Below are 16,560 nucleotides of genomic sequence, written 5' to 3' on the forward strand. Positions count from 1 at the left end.
CAGGCTTGCATCCTTTTCCAGTATGTGTATTTAACACCAGGCGACCAAACTGGTGACGTGTAGCACATGATGTCTTCTAAAAGCCCCGACACATAAACAGTTTTCCATATAAATGAGTTTAACACAAGCTTATGCATTATGAGTAGATTGCACGTATTTTACGGAGAACGGTAGATTGAGCGACACTGGTGCCATCTGATGTGGAAAAGTAGCCAACTCCCAAATTTTGTTGCAAGCAAATCATAAGAAGAAGAATTTGACATTTGCTTTAGCTAAGAGTGTTGTCACACTTTGCAAGTAAAATTATTTTTCCCACTTGTTGGTAAGTTTTCTAAGATTTTTCGCAATTAAAAACTGCAATATAACAAATGAATACGACACAAAATATGTTAGCAAATATTTTCGTTTTATAGGGAGAATGTTTGTAACAGTGCTTCACGAATTTTGTATATGAATGGTTCAAGTCTGAAGTTCCTTCATATTTACAAAGACAACAACTTGGTTGATTGTGGCGATGATATTGGAATGCATAAGCTCGTGTTAAACGCATCTATATGAAAAATGTCATTGTGCCGCGGCCTTAGGTCTGCGCTCCCGGAATGACGCACTAATTTTATACGCTATCCAGTTGTGGTATTTAAGCTGATTTTATTTTTCTTTACTATACTTATCAGCTTAATTTAAATATGATGACTTCATTCACATTCACCTGTCACAACACTTCAGAAGGCCTTCTCAGCGGAACCTGCCCGTTCAGTGAAACAACTTTTGACACGTTTTTTTTCACGTTCCCGTAGTGACGAGTTTATACTCTGACAAATTTTGAATTATATCCATATCACGATGCTTTAAATTTATTTTTAAACGGTTTTATTTAGCTTGACACTGCGTAACGAACAGAATTTTGTAATTGAAATTTAAGTAACTTCCCCATAAGCTACAAGCTTGAAACTTGGAATATAGTTCAGAACCTGATGACAATGCAATAATAAGATAAAAAATTCCGATGGGTGGCGCACGGATCGAAATATTTCAAAAAATCGTATTTGTGGTCCGATTTGGCTCATATTTGGAACACATATATATATAAAAGAAAGACTAAAATGTGTGTTAGTTGGTCGCCGGTGTTTTAAGAGATGCGTCGGTCGATTTTGTTCATACTTTCACAAAAGTTACGTATACCTCACGTGGTGATTATCACATAGGCTTGGTTGCGATCGACGCACAGGGTCTCAGGATATAGACCAAACCATGGACCCGAGTACCCCTAGAATTTGGATAACAAATGAAAGCTGTTGATGAGTGCTTTAGTAGAGGGAAATTTTCATACCCCTGGGTAACAGGGTCTCGAGATATAGGCCAAAACGTGGGCCCGTGAACGCTTATACAGTGTTTATAGAATGTGGATATCATGATGAGTGCTTTAGTACAGGGTAGCTTTTATACCTATTGGTGACTAGGGTCTCGAGATATAGGCCAAAATGTGGATCAGGGTAACCCTAGGATAAGTTTTTACATTATGGATACCAAATTGAAGCTGTTGATGTGTGCTTTAGTACAGAGCAAACAAGTTTTATACCGCTGCGTGACTAGGGTCACGAGATGTAGTCCAAAACGTGGACCCGGATACCCGTAGAATGAGTGTGTAATATGCATATCAAATGAAAGCTTTTGCTGAGAGCTTTAAAGTAATTTTCATTGTGATATTCGATTTAGCCGCATCAACCTGGCAAAACTGATAAATATGCATGCGAAGCCGAAATAAAGACATGAATTAATAATACCCACATACCTATTTACATACGTCCTATTCGATTTGCCTGAAATTTGGTTTACAAATTTGTACATATTAGTATTTACGACCCCTTTTTCCGGGAAGTAGACTAGAGACGGACTGGGACTGGGATTAGGGCTAGGACTGGGACTGAGAATCGGAGTGGGACTGGCAATAAGGGATGAAAAAGGATGAGAAAATCTTGAGATAAGAGAAATGAGAGAAGGAGACTGAGAAAGAAATAGAATGAGACGAGAAGACAAAAAGTGAAGTTGGGCGGCGGGGAGGGGGGAAGGCAGAGTTAGACGGAAAAAGCTTATTCAAATGTATGCAGATATACCAAATTAAAGGCAGAGCAACGTCTGCCGGGTCTGCTAGTAACACATACATGAATAGAAAGCGACCTATGAAAACAAAAATAGCCGCCACGTGGCGCAAGGATCGAGATAATAAAAAAAATCGTATTTGTGGTCAGATTTGGCTCATATTCGGAACACATAATAAATACATGAATAGAAAGCGACATATGAAAAAAGCGCCACCAGGTGGCGTAAGGATCGAGATATTCAAAAAAATCGTATTTGTGGTCCGATTTGGCTCATATTTAGAACACATATTACATACAGAACTTGAAATCCCGATAGGTGCGGCAAGGATCGAGATATTAAAAATAATCGTATTTGTGGTCCAATTTGTCTCATATTTGGAAAAAATATTACTTTCAGTCCGGTAGAAGTGACATCAAAAAACTTTGGGGTTCGAGGAGGGCAAACATACGTGGCCCTGAGTCGAGTAAAGTCTTTGGAAGGATTATGTATTGAGGACTTAGATTGTAACAAATTGTCAGGAAAGAGCTCTTGTAATAATGAGTCACTAAATGAACTAAATAAAATGAGAAATAATATGCAATTAAATAAAGACTACAAACTTGAAAAAAAAATAATAAAAAAGTTTTAAGGTAAAAGGTTTTATTGAAAACAATGTTTACATTAAGTAATAATAATATTAAAAGCTGGAAAATAATTAGGTAGGTCCTAGGTACTAGTTATCACACTCCTCATCAATCTAGGGCGTTGATCAGACAATTAAATAAAAGCGTTGGACGCGTTAAACTTCTATTGATAGTCATAAGTAAGACCAACTGAACCTTAATCAAATTATGCTGCGCCTCACATTTTTAACCACACATAACCCAGCGGGTTAGGGGGCTTAGAATATAACCGCGGTAGTTATGCCTGCCGGAAGAGGCGACTAAAACACCAAATTGATTCAAGGGGTTGTGTAGCGCAACCCTCTCAAAGGGTCGCCAGTGCAACATATAGCTTCTTCAACCCAATTGTCAACATCACCTACCCATGGCGAATCATGTTTCATTTACAGCCGAGGTTCTGGCGACCCCAAGGTTCTCTTTGAACTAGGGGTGGGGACGGCGGGATGGCCTAGCAGGTTTAATGTGGTAATATACATAAATCGTTCCCCAGATGGTCGGTCTAGTATCTTAATGTTACTGTGTTACCGGAACGTCCCTGATCTATATCCGGCAAAGGACCATCAACTCGATAACACTCCTCAAAGCCTTCGGGGAGTATCTTTATCGTTAATACAACAGCAATAACAACAACAGCTTACCAAATTAAGCTATATTAATGATTCATATGTCTGCTGTAGTAAGTTAATCGTTTTAAGTTGTTTACGAATTGTGGAAAGGGATTAAGTTAGATTAGGTTCATATCTGTTCTGTCAAAATATTGATTTTTTCAGTTACAGCCTTTTTGAGTGGCCTCTTGAGATACGTTTTTATTAAAGCTATCGCTGAGATACGTCTTTCCTAACATTTTTCGGTTACGAGCTTGCTATTAGGATAGGTCGATATATAAGCCAGGCAACTTTATGTAATTGTAATTAAATTGCATTGTTGGCAACGTATTTTCAAAGGCTCTAACTGATATAACATTTACTGAAGAAAAACGTGTACATAAAGACGCAACTATACGAACCTTTTATAGGTATCTAGAACAAGTAAGGAAGACTAAGTTCGGGTGTAACCGAACATTACATACTCAGTTGAGAGCTATGGAGACAAAATAAGGGAAAATCACCATGTAGGAAAACGAACCTAGAGTAACCCTGGAATGTATTTGTATGACATGTGTATCAAATGGAACGTACTAAAGAGTATTTTAAGAGGGAGTGGGCCATAGTTCTATAGGTGAACGCCATTTAGAGATATCGCCAAAAAGGTGGACCAGGGCTGACTCTAGAATTTGTTTGTAAGATATGGGTATCAAATGAAAGATGTTAATGAGTATTTTAAAAGGGCGTTGGCTTAGGTCTATAGGTGGACGCCTTTTCGAGATATCGCCATAAAAGTGGACCAGGGGTGACTCTAGGATTTGTTTGTACGATATGGGTATCACATGAAAGGTGTTAATGAGTATTTTAAAAGGGAGTGGGCGTTAGTTCTACTGGTGACCCCTTTTCGAGATATCGCCATAAAGTTGGACCAGAGGTGACTCTAGAATTTGTTTCAACGATATGGGTATCAAACGAAAGGTGTTAATGAGTATTTTAAAAGGGAGTGGGACTTAGTTCTATAGGTTGACGCCTTTTCGAGATATCGTTATAAAGGTGGACCAGGGTCGACTCTAGAATGCGTTTGTACAATATGGGTATCAAACGAAAGGTGATAATGAGTATTTTAAAAGGGAGTGGGCCGTAGTTATATAGGTGGACGCGTTTTCGAGATATCGCCATAAAGGTGGACCAGGGGTGATTCTATAATGTGTTTGTACGATATGCGTATCAAATTAAAGGTATTAATGAGGGTTTTAAAAGGGAGTGGTGGTAGTTGTATATGTGAAGGCGTTTTCGAGATATCGGCCAAAATGTGGACCAGGGTCGTTCTCCGATTTTTCTTACAGCTTACAAAACTTTGAAATTACCTTCTTTTAAAAGTGGGCGGTGCCACGCCCATTGTCCAAAATTTTCCTAATTTTCTATTCTGCGTCATAAGTTCAATTTACCTACGAAGTTTCATCGCTTTATCCGTCTTTGGTAATGAATTATCGCACTTTTTGGGTTTTTCAAAATTTTCGATATCGAAAATGTGGGCGCGGTTATGGTTTGATTTCATTCATTTTAAATAGCGATCTGAGATGAGTACCTATATAGTACGGGAACCTACATACCAAATTTCATCAAGATACCTCAAAAGTTACTCAAGTTATCGTGTTAACGGACGGGCGGACGGACGAACGGACAAGGTTCAATCAAATTTTTTTTCGATACTGATGATTTTGATATATGGAAGTCTATATCTATCTCGATTCCCTTATACAACCAACCGTTATCCAATCAAAGTTAATATACTCTGTGAGCTCTGCTCAACTGAGTATAAAAATCGATCACTAATAAATGAGCTTTCCAGCAGTACCAAAAGTATATGTATACATAAGTGACAACCATTTTTGAAGAGGTTTTCAGGATTTAATTGTAACAGATATCTTGTCCTTCCTGATGCCGCGTTGTATAAATTTTTTTCCAAAATATTTAATTAAAGTAATTTTATTTATTTTAGATGTATCATCCAATTCAGATGAAGCCGGCGGATAGTGAAAACCGAAACGGTAAGTCAAAGCAACACAGTCATACGGTTTAACTTACACGTTTTACAGTCAAAATATGTATGGCAGAAATCAAAAAACATTACATTGAGTTCAAGAAAATAAAAATACCGGTATTCCGGGATCGACATCCCTAGGTTAACTAAAATATTTCTTTAACTAAAATAGGACTTCCTGTTTGGTACACAAGGAAATTTAACCAAGCAGTTTTTGAAAACTGCTGTGAGGTATGTGCAAAGAAAATATTCTGGGTATATCCGCCAGCTCATTATCAACTTATCTCCTTAAATGTTATTTGCTTCCAGTAATATCTCATCGAATGGGGCGGGGTTGTGCTCGCCTGCCTTGCCCGCAGATACCTTCACAAAAAAAGAGGTTCATGCCTAGATGGATAAAAAAAAAAGTATCCTAGGGAAAGAAGGAGTTGAAGAAAGAATGTCTACCCCCCTCATTAGCGCAACTTGTGCGAGGCCATGGGCACCATGCTGACTCCTATTACCTTACAGTGTCCCCTAGTCCTGACTCAATTTCCCCTGTCTAAGGGTCTTTTACGGAAAACATTTTTTTAATTGAAAAATATTTTTGCTAATACTCAAAAACGGTTTGACCGATATCAATAACTTTTTCTTTCCTTTATTCAATCGGACAAAGTGTTAAAATCCTCAATTTATTAATATTATAGCTAATAATCTATAAATCTTATAAAATAAAGTCGCTAAATGCCATGTATGCACATAACTTCACACAGAATTCTCCCATTTTAAAACGGTTTTTTGCATTTGAAAGCTTAGCTACGTGAGATGGTACAGTTAATATAATTTGAAGGTATATATTATAGGGGCGTGGCAAATTGCCAAAATGTAGTAAAAAATCATAAAATTTTTGTTTACACAGCTATAACTCATAAACGGATGGATGGATTTAAAAAATTCTACTTTTCAGTAAAACTTTGAAATATTTACCTTTGATATGCATCAAACAAAAAATACTTGATTCCTTTTTTATATCAGCCAAATTGTTTAAAGAAAAGTAACATTTTTATCAAAAAATGCGTATGTGTGTTTGTTCGCTGTGAACTGTCCGCGCTAATTGCTTTTGAGTGAGGCTTGATGCGACACATACATACGTACATATATAGCATTCGCTGCGTTATTTAACTTCGGGCGTAGGTTTATAGGTAAGTATGGATGTACATACATCACTACATAATATAAAAAAAGTCGCTTTTTCTGTCCCTATGTCCCTTTGAATGCTTAAACCTTTAAAAATACGCAACGGCTTTTGATGCGCTTTTTTTAATAGATAAAGAGTGATTGAAGAGGAAGTAACGGATGAACATATTTGGCTGAAAATTGGTGGAGGGGTAGCTTTGAACCAGGAGACAGACATAGGCTAATTTTAACCCGTTCTGGATAGGGTCTTGAGAGCAAAACGTGGACCTGGGTAACCCTGGGATATGTTTGTACAATATGGGTATCGAATGTAAGCTTTTTAGGAGTACTTTGATGCGGGGTATTTTTCGTACCCGCGTGTAACTAGGGTCTCGAGATATAAGCGAAAACTTGGACGCGGGTACCCCTAGAATGTGTTTATAGAATATGGAGAACGAATGAAAGCTTTTCATGAGTGCTTTAGTACAGGGTAGTTTTCATACCTATTGGTGACAAGGGTCTCGAGATTGAGGCCAAAACGTGGACCCGGGTACCCCTAGAAAGTGTTTATACAATATGGATAACAAATGAAAGCTGTTGATGAGTGCTTTAGTAAAGGGTAGTTTTCATTCCTATTTGTGAAGGGTCTCGAGATATAGGCCAAAACGTGCATCAGGGTAACACTAGGATGTGTTTTTACATTATGGGTATCAAATTGAAGCTGTTGATGAGTGCTTTAGTACAGAGTAATTTTTATACCGCTGGGTGACTAGGGTCTCATGATGTGGGCAAAACCTGTACCCGGATACCCCTAGAATGTGTGTGTAATATGAATATCAAATGAAAGTTGTTGCCGAGAGCTTTAAAGTAATTTTCATTGTGATATTCGATTTAGTTGCATTAACCTGGCAAAACTGATAAATGTGCATGCGAAGCCGAAATAAAGACATTAATTAATAATACCCACATAACTATTTACATACATCCTATTCCATTTGCCTGGTAAAAAGGGATGAAGAAGAATGGGAAAAACTTTAGAGGAGAGAGAAGACGGAAGGAGAAGGAGACTGGGAAAGAGATAGAGTGAGACGAAAATAGAGATAGATAAAGCGAAAAGACGGAGGGAGGAGTGAATAAAAGGATTAAGAAAAAGAGAGGAGGGGGGGGGGGGGGCAGGGTTAGACGGAAAAAGTTTATTAAAATGTATGGAGATAGACCAAATTTATGGCAGAACAACGTCTGACGGGTCTGCTAGTCTTTATATATAAAAATCACGTGTCACTGTGTTGTCCGGGGATACCCCACGGGCCTGGGGTTTCTGAGGGGGCCCGCGATTTAGAGGTACTAAGACATTTTTTTAATTCAGGAGAGTTTAATTGTTCCATGTGCAATTTTTAAGCCGAATTTCAAAAGCAACGAATATCTGCATTTCGTTTTAATATTGTAGTGAAATGTGAAAAATAAAAATCTATATATGTGACCCGGCCTATGAAAAGGTCGCTTATGACTCAAAAAAAGAAGGTATCTACTAAGAAACTGAAGAAATGCATTGTTTATCTTTAACAGCTGTTTCTCGCAATTTCTTTTTTGAGTCATAAGCCACCTTTTCATATTCCGGGTCACATATATAAAAAGACTAAAATGTGTGTTAGTTGTTCGCCGGTGTTTGAAGAGATGCGTTGGTCGATTTAGTTCAAACGTATACCTCACGCAGTGGTTATTACATAGGCTTGGTTGCGATCTACGTACAGGGTCCCGAGATATAGGACGAAACGTGCACCGGGTACCTGTAGAATGTGTTTATAGAATATGGATAACAAATAGAAAGCTGTTGATGAGTGCTTTAGTAGAGGGTAATTTTCATACCTTTGGGTGACTAGGGTCTCAACATAAAGGCCAAAACGTGGACCCGGATACCCCTAGAATGTGTGGGTAATATGGATATCAGATGAAAGATGTTGCTGAGAGCTCTAAAGTAATTTTCATTGTGATATTCGATTTAGTCGCATCAACCTGGCAAAACTGATAAATATACATGCGAATCCGAAATAAAGACATGAGGGAGAGAAAAGAGGGATGGAGAATGAGATAGAGTGGGACAAAGATAGAGAGATATGGCGGGGAAAATGAGTGAGGGGAAAGATGGAGAGAGAGAAAGAATACACTGAAAGAAAAAGACTGGTAAAATCAACCGATATACGGGTCAATTCAACCGAAATTTCTGTCAATTTTTATCCATCGCAACAAGATTTTGAATCAACTGCACACAAATCGTTAATCGTTAAATTAACAGTGTTTATTGTCGAAATGACTCTGACAATGAAATCTATTGAAACAACAGATATTTCTGTTTTTTTTTCTAGATTAATAGCGTAAACTTTTACACCAACAGAGTTTTCTGTTCATACCTGTGGAAAAAATAAAAGCCGGATAAATATATTTTTAAACTTACGTAGTTTTTTTTATTTGTATAAATTACACATAAGTATATTTCATTTCCAGTGATCACTGGTTTACAGCCAAAATGCACCAGAGACGCCATTATGAAATTCCTATGTATGTAAAATCACACCCTGATTCCTAAAATCAAGGTTATTTTTAATTCTATTGTAAAGTTTACGATATTTACGAATAACCGTTTCTTCAAAAACAAAAAAAAAACAACTTAATCATATATATCTCACGAACGAACTGAGAAATTCCAAAACGGTTTGAAGCTTTTAAAAGGTAATACAATTTTCTATAAATTGTGTATAACGAATAATCATTGCGGATTTGTCCAATTTTTTTGTAAATATATAAAAAAATGTGTACTTTGCGAGGAAAGATCTCGAAAACTTTTTATTTTTTTGCAGATTTTTTTTCTTGTAAAAGCTTTTATTACAAAAAAAATAAGCTTTCATTCAACAAAATCGATGGACTAATACAAAAGTTATAAGCATTCAAATAAATATATCCATGTAGTAAAACTTAAGTACCCTACAAATAATAGCATACGTACATGATTCTGTCTTAACTCAATGATCTTAATTTATAATTGAAAAGAGATTTGTGTCTTGTTTTGACGCTTATTTAGATTACGATCGGTTTCTCTTATGAGAAACCAAAAGTAGTCACCCATCATAAGGACATCCCCGAATCCTTGATACCGACTTTCAATCATTTTCATTTGAACCTTGCGCCATTCTCGTCACTTTCATCGCCAAGATTTTGTGGGAAAAATTTAAATGGGAGTGTAGAAAATGAATTTTTAAAGACATATTTACTCCTGAAAGAAAATATAAAGGTATATTATATAAATAGTTATTTAGATAATTAATATAAAATTTTCTTAGGTTGGATTTATCTTTCAATTCAGAAAAATTTTTTTGTTTACATATTTCTCGTTCGTGTTTGTTCGGAACTGGACAATGGATTCAGATTTAGGGCTGTATATTCTTATGTAAATTTAAAAAATTTTATACAAATTTTTGTTTATCGGGCAGATAGGTATTAAAGTTAACTGAGAAAACGGCCTTAAATATGTTTTTTTATTTATAAACATTAGTATATAATTTTCTTAGGCTGGATTCATAATGTAATAAAGCCAGGTGTTCTATGTAGTGACAGCTCAATTTGAAAACTCCCATATAATACGAATGGTGAAAGGAAGGGGAGGAACAGAAGAGGCCGTTTTGTGAAATAGTATTAAATATGGTACTTTTTTGTATAAAAGTATTCAAATAAATTGGCGAAGAAACTGATTTTTTTTTCATTTGTATATGAAAATACGAATTATATTAAAATATCTTGAGATAGGGAAAAGATATTTCTTATAAAATATAAACCAAATTGCAGTTTATATTTATAGATATTCATTATATATTTTTTGCAATACTTTCTCTCAATTAATTAAATAAACGAAACAAGAATACGATAATTCACATATATTATAGAACATATTCCAAAAAAAGCCAAGAATATTATGGAGTTATTTTGATTATTTACATATATGCGAATTTCATTACTTATTTTTCATTGCGTTGTTAAGGCTTTTTATGCGAAAATGCATTCTTACTTAATTAATTGCCGCTTAACCGTTTAAACGGTTATGGCCATCAACCAAGGCGCGCCAGTCGCTCCTTCTCTCTGCCAACCGGCGCCAATTGGTCACACCAAGGGAGTTTCAATCGTTTTCCACCTGGCCCTTGTTCTCTTCTGCTCGCGGTGTTCTGGAAGGTGGATTAGGTTTCCTTGCGATAACGAAAAAAACTGAAATAGCAGAACTATGCAGTAGGAGGCCAGAAAATAGAAAAATTTGATCCCAAAATCGTAACGGTTCGTGTGCTTGAGATATTCATTATTTATGGTCCGATTTTTTAGATAATATCTTACCCTGATTATCACGTCGGTTAGCAGAATATAGAGTATAATCGAGAGTAATTTTCTCACATATTTTAATGAAAAATACGTAATGATAATAAAATCGAGAACGCGTATGAAAGAAAAGCATTCGATAAAATCTTTGACTCTTGAGTATTACGAAACTCCGAAGCGTCAACAAACGCTCAATTGGGGTCCTTTTAATACTCAGTTGAGCAGAGCTCACAGAGTATATTAACTTAGATTGGATAACGGTTGGTTGTACAGGTATAAAGGAACCGAGATAGATATAGACTTCCATATATCAAAATCATCAATATCGAAAAAAAATTCGATTGAGCCATGTCCGTCCGTCCGTCTGTCCGTTAACACGATAACTTGAGTAAATTTTGAGGTATCTTGACGAAATTTGGTATGTAGGTTCCTGGGCACTCATCTCAGATCGCTTTTTAAAATGAACGATATCGGACAATAACCACGCCCACTTTTTCGATATCGAAAATTTCGAAAAATCGAAAAAGTGCGATAATTCCTTACCAAATACGGATTAAGCGATGAAACTTGGTAGGTGAGTTGAACTTATGACGCAGAATAGAAAACTAGTAAAATTTTGGACAACGGGAGTGGCACCGCCCACTTTTAAAAGAAGGTAATTTAGAAGTTTTGCAAGCTGTAATTTGGCAGTCGTTGAAGATATCATGATGAAATTTGGCAGGAACGTTACACTTATTACTATATGCCTGTTTAATAAAAATTAGCAAAATCGGAGAACGACCACGCCCACTTTTAAAAAAAATTTTTTTTTTAAATTCAAATTTTAAAAGAAAAGTTAATATCTTTACAGTATATAAGTAAATTATGTCAACATTCAACTCCAGTAATGATATGGTGCAACAAAATACAAAAATAAAAGAAAATTTCAAAATGGGCGTGGCTCCGCCCTTTTTCATTTAATTTGTCTAGGATACTTTTAATGCCATAAGTCGAACAAAAATTTACCAATCCTTGTGAAATTTGGTAGAGGCTTAGATTCTAAGACGATAACTGTTTTCTGTGAAAAAGGGGAAATCGGTTGAAGCCACGCCCAGTTTTTATACACAGTCGACCGTCTGTCCTTCCGCTCGGCCGTTAACACGATAACTTGAGCAAAAATCGATATATCTTTACTAAACTCAGTTGACGTACTTATCTGGACTCACTTTGAATTGGTGTAAAAAATGGCCGAAATCCGACTATGACCACGTCCACTTTTTCGATATCGAAAATTACGAAAAATAAAAAAATGCCATAATTATATACCAAATACGAAAAAAGGGATGAAACATGGTAATTGTATTGGTTTATTGACGCAAAATATAACTTTAGAAAAAAACTTGGTAAAATGGGTGTGACACCTACCATATTAAGTAGAAGAAAATGAAAAAGTTTTGCAGGGCGAAATCAAAAGCCCTTGGAATTTTGGAAGGAATACTGTTCGTGGTATTACATATATAAAAAAAATTAGCGGTACCCGACAGATGATGTTCTGGATCACCCTGGTCCACATTTTGTTCGATATCTCTAAAACGCCTTCACTTATACAACTAAGGGCCACTCCCTTTTAAAACCCTCATTAATACCTTTAATTTGATACCCATATCACAAACACATTCTAGAGTCACCCCTGGTCCACGTTTATGGCGATATCTCGAAAAGGCGTCCACATGTAGAACTAAGGCCCACTCCTTTTTAAAATACTCATTAACACCTTTCATTTGATACCCATATCGTACAAACAAATTCTAGAGTCGCCCCTGGTCCACCTTTATGGCGATATTTCGAAAAGGCGTCCACCTTAAGAACTAAGGCCCACGCCCTTTTAAAATACTCATTAGCACCTTTCATTTGATACCCATATCGTACAAACAAATTCTAGAGTCACCCTTGGTCCACGTTTATGGCGATATCTCGAAAAGGCATCCACCTATAGAACTAAGGCCCACGCCCTTTTAAAATACTTATTATTTCATTTGATACCCATATAGTACAAACAAATTCTAGAGTCACCCCTGGTCCACGTTTATGGCGATATCTCGAAAAGGCGTCCACATATAGAACTAAGGCCCACTCCTTTTTAAAATACTCATTAATACCTTTCATTTGATACCCATATCGTACAAACAAATTCTAGAGTCACCCCTGGTCCACCTTTATGGCGATATTTCGAAAACGCGTCCACCTATAGAACTAAGGCGCACGCCCTTTTAAAATACTCATTAACACCTTTCATTTGATACCCATATTATACAAACGCATTCTAGAGTCACCCCTGGTCCACTTTTATTACGATATTCCGAAAAGGCGTCCACCTATAGAACTAAGGCCCACTCCCTTTTAAAACACTTATTAACACCTTTCGTTTGATACCCATATTGTACAAACGCATTCTAGAGTCAACTCTGGTCCACTTTTATAACGATATTCCGAAAAGGCGTCCACCTATAGAACTAAGGCCCACTCCCTTTCAAAATACTCATTAACACCTTTCATTTGATACCCATATAGTACAAACAAATTCTAGAGTCACCCGTGTTCCACCTTTATGGCGATATTTCGAAAAGGCGTCCACCTTAAGAACTAAGGCCCACGCCCTTTTAAAATTCTCATTTACACCTTTCATTTGATACCCGTATCGTACAAACAAATTCTAGAGTCAGCCCTGGTCCACCTTTATGGCGATATCACGAAAAGGCGTCCACCTATAGAACTAAGGCCAACGCCCTTTTAAAATTCTCATTTACACCTTTCATTTGATACCCATATCGTACAAACAAATTCTAGAGTCAGCCCTGGTCCACCTTTATGGCGATATCACGAAAAGGCGTCCACCTATAGAACTAAGGCCAACGCCCTTTTAAAATACTCATTAACACCTTTCATTTGATACCCATATTATACAAACGCATTCTAGAGTCACCCCTGGTCCACTTTTATAACGATATTCCGAAAAGGCGTCCACCTATAGAACTAAGGCCCACTCCCTTTTAAAACACTTATTAACACCTTTCGTTTGATACCCATATTGTACAAACGCATTCTAGAGTCAACTCTGGCCCACTTGTATAACGATATTCCGAAAAGGCGTCCACCTATAGAACTAAGGACCACGCCCTTTTAAAATACTCATTAACACCTTTCATTTGATACCCATATCGTACAAACAAATTCTAGATTCACCCCTGGTCCACCTTTATGGCGATATCTCGAAAAGGCGTCCATCTATAGAACTTAGGCCCACTCCGTTTTAAAACACTTATTAACACCTTTCGTTTGATACCCATATTGTACAAACGCATTCTAAAGTCAACCCTGGTCCACTTTTATAACGATATTCCGAAAAGGCGTCCACTTATAGAACTAAGGCCCACTCCCTTTCAAAATACTCATTAACACCTTTCATTTGATACCCATATAGTACAAACAAATTCTAGAGTCAACCCTGGTCCACCTTTATGGCGATATCTCGAAAAGGCGTCCATATATAGAACTAAGGCCCACGCCCTCTTAAAATACTCATTAACACCTTTCATTTGATACTCATATCGTACAAACAAATTCTAGAGTCACCCCTGATCCATCTTTATGGCGATATCTCGAAACGGCGTCCATCTATAGAACTTAGGCCCACACGCTTTTAAAATACTCATTAATACCTTTCATTTGATACCCATATCGTAAAAAATAAATTCTAGAGTCACCCCTGGTCCACCTTTATGGCGATATCTCGAAACGGCGTCCATCTATAGAACTTAGGCCCACGCCCTTTTAAAGTACTCATTAATACCGTTCATTTGATACCCATATCGTACAAAATAAATTCTAGGGTCACCCCTGGTCCACCTTTATGGTGATATTTCGAAAAGGCGTCCACCTATAGAACTTAGGCCCACTCCCTTTTAAAATTATCATTAACACATTTTATTTGATACCCATATCGTACAAACAAATTCTAGAGTCAGGCCTGGTCTACCTTTATGGCGATATCCCTAAATGGCGTCCATCTATAGAACTATGGTCCACTTCCTCTTAAAATACTCTTTAATACCTTCCATTTGATACACATGTCATACAAACACATTCCAGGGTTACCCTAGGTTCTTTTTACAACATGGTGATTTTCCCTTACTTTGTCTCCACAGCTCTCAACTGAGTATGTAATGTTCGGTTACACCCGAACTTAGCCTTCCTTACTTGTTTTGCATACGTTTTTCGTTTTTATAGAAGAGCATGCGATGGCGAATGATGGAATAATAGAGAGAGATACAGATAGAGAGAGAGGGAGAGAGACAAAGGCAGATAGGCAGAATATAACATTAGTGCAATGAATGTTTTGTTTGTTTAGTATATCCCTAGTTTTGAATCCAATCAGATCATCAAGTTGCCGCTCAAACTGTTTGAGTTATCTTTTCGAAAATGCCAAATCCTTGTGACCATAAGTGTGAACATAATGAGAACAGGAAGAAACTGTGTGCTCCTTGTGGTAGTAAAATAAATCTCGGTTCGAAGAAATCGCAAGATTTTCGCATCAGTGAGAATCATGAATTTCTTATTAAAAAATTTATAAACTCGGATTTCGATCCAGTCGTAAAAATTCCAAAAATTCTGAATCTTTGCGCAACCCAAAAAAGAGTGTTCCTGAAAGAAGTCGAAAGGCCAACGATCTTTCCATCTGAAACGCTGCATAACCATCAAGTCGAGTCTAGAACCTCAGGACGAGGAATGCAAAAATTAAGTTGTCTTATTCGATAAAATTGTGGCAGAAAATCTGTGCCAGCGTTCTTTCAGAAAGAAGTGTCAGAAAAAGCTAATTTATTGAAAGACTTTTACAGGCATGATATTTTGGACTTTGATGTTGAAAAAGGTTCTGTTAAGGAAACAAGTAAGGAAGGCTAAGTTCGGGTGTAACCGAACATTACATACTCAGTTGAGAGCTGTGGAGACAAAGTAAGGGAAAATCACCATGTTGTAAAAAGAACCTAGGATAACCCTGGAATGTGTTTGTATGACATGTGTATCAAATGGAAGGTATTAAAGAGTATTTTAAGAGGAAGTGGGCCATAGTTCTATAGATGGTCGCCATTTAGGGATATCGCCATAAAGGTGGACCAGGCCTGACTCTAGAATTTGTTTGTACGGTATGGGTATCAAATGAAATATGTTAATGAGTATTTTGAAAGGAAGTGGGCCTTAGTTCTATATGTGGACGCCTTTTCGAGATATCGCCATAAACGTGGACCAGGGGTGACCCTAGAATGTGTTTGTACGATGTGGGTATCAAATTAAAGATATTAATGAGGGTTTTAAAAGGAAGTGGCCCTTAGTTGTATATGTGAAGGCGTTTTAGAGATATCGAACAAAATGTAGACCAGGGTGATCCAGAACATCATATGTCGGGTACCGCTAATTTTTTTTATATATGTAATACCACGAACAGTATTCCTTCCAAGATTCCAAGGGCTTTTGATTTCGCCCTTTTGATATCGCCATAAACGTGGACCAGGGGTGACTCTAGAATGTGTTTGTACGATGTGGGTATCAAATTAAAGATATTAATGAGGGTTTTAAAAGGAAGTGGCCCTTAGTTGTATATGTGAAGGCGTTTTAGAGATAT

The 16,560-nt window shown here is 36.9% G+C and overlaps 1 protein-coding gene across 7 annotated transcripts in view; it reads left to right on the top strand.

The window, feature by feature from the left end:
* The window catches only part of bru1 (bruno 1), a 956,171-nt gene that overhangs the window by 663,495 nt on the left and 276,116 nt on the right, over positions 1-16,560 (top strand). For all 7 annotated transcript variants that reach the window (XM_067766460.1, XM_067766463.1, XM_067766462.1 and 4 more), the window contains one exon: positions 5,352-5,400. In XM_067766460.1, the coding sequence (XP_067622561.1) occupies positions 5,352-5,400 (49 nt within the window). The remainder of the gene's footprint in view (positions 1-5,351; positions 5,401-16,560) is intronic.

Source organism: Eurosta solidaginis, chromosome 2, assembly GCF_040869045.1.
Source record: "Eurosta solidaginis isolate ZX-2024a chromosome 2, ASM4086904v1, whole genome shotgun sequence".
In the NCBI taxonomy this organism is placed as follows: Eukaryota; Metazoa; Arthropoda; class Insecta; order Diptera; family Tephritidae; genus Eurosta; species Eurosta solidaginis.